Source organism: Mustela lutreola, chromosome 10, assembly GCF_030435805.1.
Source record: "Mustela lutreola isolate mMusLut2 chromosome 10, mMusLut2.pri, whole genome shotgun sequence".
Classification (NCBI taxonomy): Eukaryota; Metazoa; Chordata; class Mammalia; order Carnivora; family Mustelidae; genus Mustela; species Mustela lutreola.
In genome coordinates, this window is record NC_081299.1 from 70,490,797 (window position 1) to 70,504,912 (window position 14,116).

At 35.2% G+C, this 14,116-nt stretch overlaps 1 protein-coding gene across 8 annotated transcripts in view; it reads right to left on the reverse strand.

The window, feature by feature from the left end:
* TTLL7 (tubulin tyrosine ligase like 7) overlaps nucleotides 1-14,116 on the reverse strand; it is a 149,595-nt gene that overhangs the window by 47,774 nt on the left and 87,705 nt on the right. For all 8 annotated transcript variants that reach the window (XR_009345051.1, XM_059135639.1, XM_059135633.1 and 5 more), the window contains 2 exons: nucleotides 7,999-8,085; nucleotides 3,278-3,476 (listed from right to left, as the gene is read on the reverse strand). Coding sequence is in view for 7 of the 8 variants with exons in the window: in XM_059135639.1 (XP_058991622.1) it covers nucleotides 3,278-3,476; nucleotides 7,999-8,085 (286 nt within the window). In the remaining variant the exon portion in view is untranslated. The remainder of the gene's footprint in view (nucleotides 1-3,277; nucleotides 3,477-7,998; nucleotides 8,086-14,116) is intronic.

A 14,116-nucleotide genomic window follows, 5' to 3' on the forward strand; every position in this document is an offset into this window, starting at 1 on the left:
TAGGGATGTATTACAATTTAAATAGTAAAATTGGTGCAGAACCCCTATGATATATTAAGAATGGCTACAATAAGAATGATTTTTCTAACCAGTTCTGTTCTTGAAACATGACTTAAAAAAAAAAAACAGAAGAAAGGAAAACTAACATTCATGAGCACTTTCTATAAGCCAGGCATCTTGCTAGGTGCTACACTTTAATCTTAACCTTCACAGAAACCCTCTGAAGTAGGAATCTGCATCGCCTGGAGACTCAGAACTTTCTCAAGTCACATGACAAGAAAGTGGCCAGACTCAGGTTTAAGTCCTGACCTATACAACATCAGTGTCCTTCCACTTTCTAAAGCATGATGCCACCTACTCTCTTTGCATTAGACTGGTCATTTATTAGAATTTGTGTATAGATTCTATAAAATAGAATACTTTATAGCAAGACTCATAGAGGGGGATAGAAAGGAGTCTAGAGAGTGGCCAGAATAAATGCATGTTACAGAATTTATGGCACAAAAGGAAAAAAACCCCATAAAACAGGAGAAAAACATTAAGATCATCCTAATGGAGTTTAAACATATAGTTGGTTATTACAAAAGTAGTAGTAGACAAGTAGTCTTATTATTCACAGGAGAGGAGAAAAAAAAAAAACTAGATTTAAATTCCCACAGTAGAAGATTTAAGTCAAGGAAAAAATGTCTGGATCTAGAGGGTTGTTATCAGAACAAACTAGGGAAAACCAAAGAATATCTTTCCCAATGAATACCATTTAAAAAAGAGAACCAAGTGTTCCAGGTAAATTTTGACTCCTGACATAGGGAAATAGAATATCCCTCAATATCATCAAAAGTTATATATTTTTTTAGTTCATATTTTATAAATTCCCTCTGTTCTATATTCTCTCTCTGCTCAGGGACTACATCAATCTTCAGTAATTAAATAATTTAATAAAACTCACATAAAGCAAGTTGAATACCCAAACATTTCTCTTACATACACCTTATATTTAAGGATGTATTTCTATAGGATATTTTGAGTCAGTGATAATCCTAAAACCGTTTGGGTTCTGGTGAATATAAAAAAATGCACTCATTAAAGCTATAGAAGATGTTTAAAAAAAAAAAAAAACTTCCATTTTTTCCAATTATTAACTTTCTTCTGAACCTAAAGGTCACATCCAATTTTTTTAAAAGGACCATGCTTCTAGAAAAGGGCTGTGTGAGAAACATATCACTAGTCAGTCTTCTATAGGAAAATACACAAAAGCATGTACTACTACGTACACCTAGGTTCTGCTCTCTTTGAGGGCTTAAAGTGGTAGTTTGGAATGTACAATCTGATCACAGGTGCAGAAGGAAAATATCCTTTCCCTTGAATCACCACAGATTCCCATTTTTTTTCCCTGCATACACGGGAAATTCAGAGAGAATAATTAAATCACTAGATACAGCAATAATATTTAGGTAGATTAGCAAAAAATGGTTGTAACTTGCATATATAAGTTATGTGAGAAGACTATTTCATATAGTTTTATGTATGAACACCTTATATCAACCCAAAATGTATCTTTGAAATTACAGCAAGTGTAAATTTCCTAAGTTATCTCTACACCAGAGTATGTTACACATAATCTGGATTCTGCCCTCCATCATTAGCATCACTTTGGAAAGAAAACTCAAGGAGGGCTTGTGGCTATGGTATTCTTTAGTGTAATACTAAAGAGAGAATATAAAACAAATGGAAACCTTTATGGTAAATCCTAATGACTATAGAAATAATATATAACTAAAAAGGAAAAATACATATAACTGAATTAAGCTAGCTTTAAAATGTGAATTCACACTCAAAAACACTTTTGGTACACTATTTTTCTGATCTCAATTTATTTTTAGCCTGAGAAAAGAGAACACTCTAAGAGCTTTAGGAATCTTGGCCACATTTCCGCAACCCCACCCTCATCCACAGTTGGCTCACAGTCTTAGGGATGCCCACCTTAAACGAGGGATTAAACAAAGGGTAAGATCTGGACAAGACAACGTTAGCTTCCAAAACAGAAACAGAGCCTTACTTTCAGACATACACTGAAAGCACGTAAGGCATCTTTAAGAAAAAAAGGAAGTAATTGATAAAATAGCTTGCAACTCTAGAACAGGTGCTCAATAGACATCTTAAGTGAGTAAATAAATGAAATGGAACATAATATGTTATTTCTCCTCCAAACACATGAACTCTCAAAGACAGGAACACTACCATGTATCTTTATAAAATAATTCAGTAAAAGAAAGTAAAGGAAAAGGAAAAGACCATTAAAAATCTTCATGATAATTTTGGTTAGAGATATTTTAAAATCTTCATCTGTTTGTGCTGTATTCCTCCTGGCATTTTGCCATAAGTATGGAAGGCCAAGTTTAAAACACACTCATTTCCAGAGAACTGACACATTAAATAAGCCACTGCTGGAGATCAAAGAAGGCTCACAGTTGCATTTACTGCCTGACTGAACTGGTCCCTTTCTTGGAGCCTTGGGACAATGGAGGCCGAGGCAGAGACAGGAGAGATGGGAGTTAAGAAAAGCCCTGCCTTGGAGGCAGAATGGGGAAGGGGGATCCAAGTGAGCCTGAGAAAACAGCAGTACCACACTGGACATTTGCAGATGAAAGAATTGTGAACACATCTGAAATCAAAGAAGGAATGAATGACCAAATGGAAGAGAGAGAGAGGATGTGAAAAGAAAGAAGGAAAGAGAAAAGAGGAAGGTGAAAAGGAAGCCAACAGAGCAGCTGGTTGGTTACTGTCCAGAATACTTGCTGTAGGTATCCCAGAGCCCTGACTTAAGTGTTCAGCCCTGATGAAAATGGGAGGGAACAAAACTTCAACTATTTCACAATTGCGTGGCTCACAGAGATGTTCAAGTCAAGTACCTAGAGAGATACACACATTTTTAAAAAGAGGTGAACATATAAAATAAAACTGGGGACCAAAAGGGAGGGAAAGCACAGGGGTGGGGGTGGAGAATGGAGCGAGGGAACATAACAGTCTTAAAAGAGAATGCAGCCCACAGATCCTTCATTCTCAGAGATCCTTCATTCAACCTGTTTCTTTTCCCTCTGCAGCCTCTGGAAGGGACTATGTGGTGTGCCCAGGTCAGGATTAGGGAATGAAGTGAAGTGGAGTCCAGGTCCTCTCACACAGGACAAGGGTCCATTTGGCCCAAGGTCTTTTATTGAGTTCAGTAACTGCTGTTCCGTAATTCTTCATATAACAACAAAACTAGAAGAAATGAACTTACTGGACTGTTGAATTAATTTGTAGTTGTTGGACTGTTTAAAGTTATACGTGACTTGCTTTCCTCTGTTCTTATTTTGGTACTCTTCTTTCTCATTGTCCTCAGATTCCGAAGCACTGCTGCTACTGTCGTAACTGCTGTCACTGCTGTAGTATTTCTGTCTTTTCATTACCTCAGAGCTCTCAGGCATGGAGGACAGAGGCTGAACCAGAGGGAAATGTGTCCTGTTAGAATTCAGAGCACTGCTAATGAACTATGAGCATGATCAGTTACTATTTTTAATTTCCTGCTTACACTGGCTACTTTTCACCAAAGCCTGAGACCCACCCAAAGCATGACAGCTACCGCATGCCATTAGCCTACTGTGCTCTTCTTTGAGGCTTCTGTTTCTGCAAAATGTTCCCTCTTGAATGGTACAGAGCTCAGTCGTGAAGAGGAAAATGCTGTGTGATGTGAAGAAATGATCAGAGTACCCACAAATAGCAAAATAAAGTATTTGAGATGAAAATGAAAATATGAAAATCAGAAACATAATCAGCTTTTCTTCATTCCATACAGAGAGATTACTCACTACTCATCAAAACTCAGAGCTGTACTTTTGTTGTATCATTGATGTTCAGAGCCACTCAGTAAATGCTCGTTTGTGTGTTTTGTGTGTGTGTGTGTGTGTGTGTGTGTGTGTGTGTGCATATGTGTGTGTGTTGCTTTTGAGGGAGAGAAGAAAGGACGGGGGGAAGAAAGGCAGAAAGAGTAAGAAAAGCCAGTTAAACCACTGCAAGTAAAGGGGCACCTGGGTGGCTCAGTCAGTTAAGCATCTGCCATCCACTCAGGTCATGATCCTGGGGTCCTGGGATGGAGCCCTGCTGGGCTCCCTGCTCAGCAGGGAGTCTGCTTCTCCCCCTCTCCTCCCCCTGCTTGTTCTCCCTCTCTCTCTCGCTCATAAATAAATAAAATCTTTTTTAAAAATCACTGTAGATAAAATAAGATAAATTACTGTAAGTATAGTAAGGCCACATCATAAAACAGAGCCTATAAGCCTATCCACTCACATAATATATAATACAAAGCAAGATATTCCTTACATGTCTAATTAGCTCTGGATGTTTTTACAAATCAAAATTTTTAGTTAATTGTCTACTTTTCCAAATGGGTTCTGAACAGCTTGTGCCTCTTCTCACAGGATTTCTGAATCTGACATGTAGGTTTGGCCATAATGGAGCAACACTGCTTTTCATTGTCCATGCTACCCAAAAAAGTGGTATCATGTAAAAATCAGTACGGCAAGAGTTTTTGGAGGATAGATACCATGTAGAAGGGTAAAACTGTAATGCTTCAAAATTCCCTGCTATTATGTTCCAGTATTTCTATTAGAATTACTTGTCTCTAAACCTCCCAAACACTGTGTTTCCAAGGATGCCAGGTGAGGGATTTAAAAAGATAAGGGAAGTAGGACAGCTTCACTTCAGAAAGAACGTACGCAACCAAGAACAAGACATTTTTACGACTTAGTCATTTTAAGAGACTATTTATTATACAAACTATATGCCTCTTGCTCCTGCTGGGAAAGGTTCCTGTAGCTATACACTAGATTCTTGTTCTCTGTTTAATAAAAATGCTTTAATGCTAGCATACACAATAAGGAAAGCCTTGGTTACCATGGGACGTCACTGAAATAAGGTATATCTTCTCATGTGTCAGTGTAGAATGAAAGATAAAGAGAGAAATAGCATGTCATAAAGTGCCTGGAAGACACAGTAAGCCAAAGCATGATCCTCTTAAAGTTACCGCCTTTGCAAATGGTGGAAAAATATCCAAAGTAGGGAAAGTAATTTAATACACTATGGTACCAACTTATATTTGAAAGTGTTTTTCTTTTAATAGTCCAATATTTGCCTGAGCACTAACAATGTTCAAAGAGATATGCATTAAAAACACTGACTAGTACACAATCATGGAACATTTTGATAGTCTTGGGGAATATGAATTCTAGAGGAAGCTTGTTTCTTCAGAAGTCTCGCAGGCCCCCAAAGAGACAATGGCACAACCAGGCTTGCTGGTAGTGTCCTCCTTCATGTAGGCAAACAGCTTTCAGGTTTCTCAAAGAGCTTGACTACATAATGAGTTATTTGATCCTATAATGAATCACTAGGGGAAATGATAGCTGAACCTTTGTGTCATATGCATTTGGGACTTTTTGACCAACACACTGTTCAGGCAATAACTAATAAGAAGTGATAGTGGTCTGAAGTTCAAACAGTACCTTACCTGCAAAATGGAATTTGTAAATTGGCATTGAGTTAGGATACACATCATACTACTTATTTTTGTGTCCTATTTTATTATGAACTGGGCTACACATAAAAATATATAAATAGCATAAAGATTAGTAATCACTCAACTGAAAAAAAAAGAACAATGCTCACAGCTGATACTTTATGTGATATTTATTATTTAAAGAGCTAATTAATATTTCTTAGTTTCTCAAATAACTGAAAAATTAATTCTCCTAGTACAAGTTTCATTTAACCTTCACTATATCTTAAACATACTGAAAATTAATGTTTACCATGTGATAGCATCCCTCTAAAATGAAAGGCTGCTTTGAAGTTTGGCTCACCCCAGACCCTCACCATACATAAAGTTAAAAGTTATAACGTGTTTTTGCTTCAGACTGATTATGCAACTTTTGACCATTTTGAAATATTACTGGCATTAAAACCTACAGAAACTAGCCAATTCATTTCATTTCAACAAATATAGTTATCTTCTACTACTTGCCTAGAATAAGAGGGGTTGAAAAAAATATACAATGTGAATTCTGCCCTCCAGGAGCTTATTTTTTTATGTGAATGCTAAGTATTATTTAATGAAGCAAACGAGAGTATGACAGATGGTCTCAGGGCCTTTGCATTTGTCATTCTGCCTCAATTCTGTGCCCACAAGTTGTCTCACAACTGGTTTGCGGAGTTGCAATGATTAATACACAAAGCTTAGAACCTATTCACTTTTAAAGATACTCTAAAATATATTAGAGGCATTATCAACAGCATCAGTCACAATTCTTCAGTATAAAGCACATATTTCAGAAGAAGGGTACCTGACATCCAAGGTCTCTGATCTCTACCAGAAACATATTTTTCACCAGGTTCATCTTCTACTATTTTACTCCCCAGGAATCTTCCATTTGAGTGATACCAAATACTTTCTTATTTCTCCAATACTCTATGCAATGTCACACCTCTATGTCTTTGCCTTAAATATTCCCTCTAAACTGAATATCCTTCCCCTCGTCCTTAATGTTTAGAGCACTATTCGTTTTTTAAGATCCAATTCCAATGTCACTTCCTGTGCAAGGCTATCCAGTCTACCAGTCCTTTGCTTCTCAATGTAATTATAGCACTTTCCACTCCCTTTATTAAGGCACTTTCCACAATACAGCCTGGACTTTGGTTCACCTACCTGTTCTTCCACTAGCCAATGAGGTCATTGTGGACACATTCAACAAATTTAATTAATGGCTTTTGATCACCTTCTAAGTACCAAACACTATGCTAGGTGCTAGAGATAACAACATACTTCCTACCCTCAAAGTATTTACAAGTTCATTCTAAACCAAACATGCACACAATTGTCACAACTCACTAAAAGTGTTCTTTGTAGCACAAGAGAAAAAGCAGAAGAAGGAAGATCTAACTAGGGGAATGAGGTAAGATTTCACAATGGCAGCAACGTTTCAGCTGGATAGGAAGGGAATCTGCAATCAAGCAATGAATGGATTTTTTTTTAATAGGAAGGCATTCCTGAGGCTTAGAAAAAGCATGAAAGCATGACAGAGCATGATGATGTGTATAAGGACATAGTGATAGCTCTGTATTGCTGAAACATAAACTAAAACAACAGCAACAATAATAATGACAACTGAATTAAAAAGTTTCCTAGATTTTACAAATTCAACACTTTCCAACTCTACCAGCAAGGCCTTTAACATATAAAAAAGGACCATGTAGATCATCACTACAAAGAGAATGAAGGTAAGGCAAACACATGTCCATTTTTGCTTGCATGATAGCTTCCTGTTTATTCCTAGAAACCATACCTATTTTAACTAACACAATTTCAACAATAAGTGGGGCTCCCCATGAGGATTTCCAGAGTGATAATTTGCCTTACCTATAATGCTACACATCTCTGGAAATTGTTAAGTCTAAAGATAGGAGAAAAATGTAATACTGAGTATAGAATAAGGGTACTAGTTTTAAGTCCCTCTTGGCCCTAACTCATAGGGTCTTTCCTAGCCTTAGGGAAAGAATTAAAAAATGAAGGAAACTTGCAGCGCCTGGGTGGGCTCAGTCAATTAAGCATCCGCCTTTGGCTCAAGTCATGATCCCAGGGTTTTGTGATTGAGCCCCACATGGGGCTTTCTGCCTCTCTGCTCAGCAGGGAGCCTATTTCTCCCTCTCCCTCTGCCTGCCACTCTGCCTACTTATGCTCACCCTCTCTCTCTCTGTCAAATAAATAAATAAAATTTAAAAAAATAAAAATAAAAATAAAAATTGAGGAAAACTAACAATACTTCTCTTGAGTATATCTCCCTAACTCTAACTGCACTGGTCCATACAGTTCCTTGAAAGTGGCATCAGGAACAATGGTAAGAACAATGAAGGTAAAATCAACTGTACTTAGTAGCATCTACTTTGAGAGTAAAGAATGTAGAGGTACTGCACCTTTGGCCCTCGAGGCTTGGCAGTTTTGCCCATCAATTTTTCATCATCAATTTCACATTGTTCCAGAAGATCTAAAATATCTTCTTCCTTAAAAAAAAATATTAAAATTGTGATCATTAATGGACTCTACAATCTTTCCAAGGTCATTAATGTCCATAAAATATTGTACAACAACGTGTCCTAGAACTATTTAAGGAAGATTGCTTAAATCAAATGAAAAATAAAGAATCATGGAAAATCTCTTGAGGAAACCTTCATGGAAATCTGGCAATATAAACAATACATAACTGAAATCTATCATGCATTAACATCATAAACAAATATGTCTTTACATTGCAGTACACTATTAAAATCTTAGAGTACAATACTTCAATAAATTAACCTATTGATCATTCATATTGAGCATATTGAACATTAAAATTTCTAACAGTTCACTCTAGTTTTCCAGAGCACAATTTTATCAATCATCTCTATATTAATTAGTGCAAAGTAATATTACAACTTCAGAAGAAAAATTGATGATTGGCCTAATAGTTTCATTTAGAACAATCTAATGTTAGTATTTAGTAAATGGGTACAATTTAAGGTAACTGTTTCAAAATTTTAACTATTGTGCAGGAGTATATTTAGAACTTTGTGAAAGATTTTCATTCTATGGGTATAATACTTGCTCTTCCAGAATCATTGCGAAGTCAAGGGGCAAAGTTATAAAAACATATACTGAAATAAATCTTGAGCAAACCAAAGTGATAGGAGTATAACAGCTACACTGAAAGAGGTTCCTTGAGTTATTTATTCAATCTATAAAAATATCACATCTCCATTTGTATATTTATGACATGTTTCAGTGTCTCCTATAAAAAGGTTTTTGAAGAAACTAGAAATCTCACTGTGCAATGGAAATTTGTAAAAATAAGTTACTCTTCATCCAATCTGATAAAGCTTAGGTATTAAAATACCAAAATACCTTTGCTATAATGTTTTGATTAAACAATAATCTTACAACGAATTCCCGTAACAGCAACACAAGATAGTTAAAAAGAAACTCAAAGAGTTCTGCTGCTTAGGAGAAAGAAGATCATAACAAATAATACTTTCATTATAGCAGCTAGAAAAAGATAAACTAAACAATCATGGTTTTTAAGACATCAGAAAGCTGTGGATAAAACGTAAGGTAAAATAAACTAAACACCAGAGCGGGGAAAAGTTCTAGACAAGCAGAGATGAGTAGCCATTTTCTACTTTGAAATCATTTGTCAAGTCTGCACACAGATGGGCAGAGACCACGTCTATAAAAGGCCGGGACAAAAAGGGAGAGTCTTCGATGGTCATGTGAGCTAGTGTAACATCAAGAACCACCCCACAGAGCTTGCTCTCTGGACCTCCTGGGTCTCTCCGACAGCAATTATAGTGAGCATGTAGTGGAATAGGAGGATATAGGCATGTGAAAGCCAGTCTTAAACAGTTTTTAGATACCAATAGAAAATGAGGTCCATAACAAACACTGAATAAATTTCATCCTTGAAAATGAAATCTTGCCATTTTGACGACGTGGATGGAACTAAAGGGTATTATGCTTAGCGAAATAAGTCAAGCAGAGAAAGACAACTCTCATATGATCTCCCTGATATGAGGAAGTTGAGAAGCAACATGGGGGGTTTGGTGGGTAGGAAAAGAATAAATGAAACAAGATGGGATCGGGAGGGAGACAAACCATAAGAGACTCTTCATCTCACAAAACAAACTGAGGGTTGCGGGGGGGAGGGGGCAAAGGGGGAGGGAGAGGGGGGTGGGTTTATGGACATTGGGGAGGGTATGTGCTGTGGTGAGTGCTGTGAAGTGTGTAAACCTATTCACAGACCTGTACCCCAGGGCTAATAATACATTATATGTTAATAAAAAAGAATTTCATCCTTGACACCCTTGAAACAAGATGGTAAACTAAAACTACTACAACCCAGCCTGGACCAAGTTTAACTTTTCTCTTTTTTTGATAGAAATTAATTTGACATATAATATTGTGTAAATACACATTTATATATTTCATATGATTGTCATTGTAGTTAATAGCTTCTCCATCATGTCACATAATTATCATTTCTCTTTTGTGATTGGAATAATAAATATCTGTTCTCTCAGCAAGTTTGATGCTTAGAAGACAATATTGTCTATATTCACTATACTGTGCATTAGATCTCTAGGACTTATTTACTACTAGTTGCAAGACTGTATCCTTAAATAATCTCTCTCTTATTCCCCCACCTCTGAACCCTGGTAAACACCATTTCACTGTTTTTGAGTTTAGCTTTTTTGGATTCCACATGTAAGTGAAACCCTATAGTATTTGTCTTTTTTGTCTGACTTAATTAACATAATGTTCTCAAGGTCCACTAATGTTGTCACAATGGCAGGACTCACTTCTTCCTCATGGCTGCAAACATTCCATTGTACATATATACCACATCATCTTTATCCATTCATCCACTGACAGGCACTTAGAAAATTATTTCCAAGACTTGGCTACTGCGAATAATGTTGCAATAAACATGGGAGTGAATTTATTGCTCTGATATCCTGTTTTCACTCCCTTTAGATATAACCCAGAGGTGGAATTGCTGGATCATATGTTAAATCTACTTTTAACTTTTTGAGGAACTTCATATTGCTTTCCATAGTGGATGAACCAATTTATAATCCCACCAATAGTATGCAGTATCCCTTTTCCCCACATCCTCACCAACACTTGCTATCTCTTGTTTTCTTGATGACACCATTCTAACAGGTATGAAATGATACTTCATTGTGGTTTTGATTTGTATTTCCCTGATGATTAGTGATGTTGACCATTTTCTCATGTACCTATTGGACATTTAGATGACTTCTTTGGAAAAAAAAAATGTCCATTTAGCTTCTCTGCCCATTTTTTAGATTCTTTTTTGTTGTTGTGGGTATATAGTTCCATGAGTTCTTTAAATGTTTTGGATATTAATTCCTTATCATATATATGATTTATGAAATGTTTCTCCTATTCTGCAGGTTACATTTTCGTGCTGTTGATTATTTCTCTTGCTCTGCAGAAGCTTTTAAGTTTGATGTAGTTCCATTTTGTTGACTTTTGCTTTTGTTCAACTTCTCTTTGGCTCAAAATGATTAGCCCCTTACCTTAGCACCCTGAAAGAAGGAAGATATACCTTTTTTGGAAAAAATAGTATCAGTTCAGTTTTTATAATTCTTTTATAGACACTGCCAAACAAATAAAAACTGTAGGATATCCAAAATAACAGGAAAATGTGACCCATGATATAAAGGAAAAATCATTTTAAAGAGCAGGTCCTAAGTGATCCGGATGTTAAAATGAACAAATAAGGATTTTAAAATTACTACTATATATACATTAAAGAAAATTGATTAAAAATGGACAAAATGAATGGAAGATGCAGAATTTCAACAGAGAAATGAGATTTTAAAGAAACAAATGAACATTCTTGAGTTGAAAAATATAATCAAAAATTAAGAAATGATTGGATATGCTTGCAGCAGACTGGGCACAGCAAAGATATCTCAGTGTAAATTATCCAAACTGAAGCACACAAAAAGATAAAAGAAAAACAGAACAGAGTAAACAATATACATGGGATGCTGTGCAATCACCTAATATAGGTGTCATTAGAGTTTCATAAGAGACAAATACAAAATAACATAGCAACAATATCTGAAGAAGTAAAGGAGGAGAACTTTCCAAAACCAATGGAATACATCAACCCAGAGCCTCAAGAAATTGAGAAAACTACAAGCTGGATTAATACAAAGAAAACCACACATAAGCACATCAAAGTCAAAATGCTAGTGGTGGGGGAGGGTGTGGAATCATCCAGGGGAAAGGACACATTACATTTAGAAGGAAAATAAAAATAATATGTTTGATTTATGAGTAGAAACAATAGGAACCAGCGGACAAATAAGTGACATCTATAACAGTGCTGAAACAAACAAACAAAAGAGCCTGTCAAGATAGAATTCTAGATCCAATTAAATTTCACTTAAAGAAGACAAAATGAAAAACAATTTCTTACCAAAATACAAGATAGAGAGAAAACTAATCAATACCACACTTCTGCTACAAGGAATATAAAGTACTAAAGAAAGTTTCTGAAACTGAAGAAAGACAACCCTTGTTAGAAGCATGAATCTGCAGGACAGGATGGAAGAACATGAGAAAGGGTATGTCTGTGAGTAAATAGGAAATGTTAGTTAGAAAACTATTAAAGACCACTGCTTGCTTAGACAATACTAACAATGTATTCTGAGGTTCCTAACATAAGTAAAAGTAAAATATATGTTAACAGCACAAAGTCGGAGGTATGCTACAATATAACTAAAAGCCAAAAGAGAAAATAAAATAGTATAATAAAAAATAATTGATTTTTCCAAAAGAATACAGGGAGCAACAAAAAAAATAATGAACAGATGGAATAGAGAACAAAGAGCAAGAGGGAAGACATAAACCCAACTATACTAGTAAATGTGTGAAATGACTAAGAGACAGATAGTGTCAAACTGAATTTTAAAGCAAATTATGACCCAACTGCATGGTTTTTACCAGAGATATTTTAAATATAAGAACACAGATGAGTTGATAAATAGATAGAATGATATATCAACCAAAGAGTAACCATAACAAAGAAACTAGTTATCCACATTAGTCACACAACGTAAGCTTTGTAGTCAACTGTAGTCACAGTTGGTAGTTTTAACAATCTTTTTCAGGAATTGCTAGAACAAGTAGGAAAAAAAATTTGGAAAGGATTTAGGATATTTGAACAACACTAACAGCCAAATTTACTTTTGACATGTATAAAACTCTATAAGTAGCACCTGTAGTAGCCTATTATTTTCACATATACTTGGAACATTCACAAGAATACGTACTCTATTGACTTGAAGCAAGTATCAATTCATTTTACAATATTAAAATCAGAATGTTTTCTAATACAATGAAATAAATTAGAAATTTTTAACAAAAATAAAGCAAGAAAATTTCAGTGTATAGAAATTAAACAAAAAACTTCTAAATAACCAAATAGAAACCAGAAATTAATTTAGGATGGCAATTAATAAAAATATAATATATAAAAATTGCTAGATACAAGGACAAGATAAAAAAAATCAGATGTTACAATGTGAAAAAATTTTTAAATGAAAAATTTTTAAATTATATTTATTGGCAACAGCAGCAAAAACAACAAATACTTAAGAATAAATTTAATTAAAGATGTGCAAAAACTATACACCAAAATCTATAAACACAGTTGAGTAGTGGACTCAAGTACATGGAGAGATATGCCATATTAGTGGATCAGAAGACTCAGTACTATTAATTCCTCAGTATGGTTAATATTACTATTAATATAGATTAGTATTAATTAATATTAATATTAATACAGTGCCAATTAAAATCTTAGCAGCTACTTTGTAATAAAAAATTAATCAAAATTTAAAATCAAGGTGATTCTAAAATGTAAATGGAGGCATTAAGGACCTACAAAGTCCAAAAGCAACAATACTGAAGATAGTGTAATGTTTGTGTGAGAAGAGGCTCATAAACCAATGGGATAGGGCAAGCAAACTGGTGACATTTAAACTAGATTTTGAAGAAGACAAGGAAGAAGGGAATTTGGATTTGAAGCCCATTATGTGACAAGTACTTTAAACAGACTATTTGAATTAACCTCCATTTTATTTTAACCACAAGCCTGTTATAGTTTTAATACTACTATATTAGTGATGAGCAAAGTACTGATCAAATAGTTTAGTCTAAGGTTACATAATTTACACATGGGGGAGCTGGAATTTGAATGTACACTGATTTGCTTCCAAATTCCAAGGTTTTCTAGCAGAAAAAGTGGGGGTAGGGGAGCAGAGTAATGAGAAGATGAACAGACACGGTAATCACAGGAGAGACCAGTACAGAACAGGTGACAGAAAATGAACAAAGGTCTCCTACTGTCTTAATTAAGAAAAACAAAGGGCCACAGAATATAATTCTACTGGTGGAAATGTGTATGTCAAAACAAAGACTTTTGGAGGAAAAGAACATTGAGGTCCACATTATTCCTTC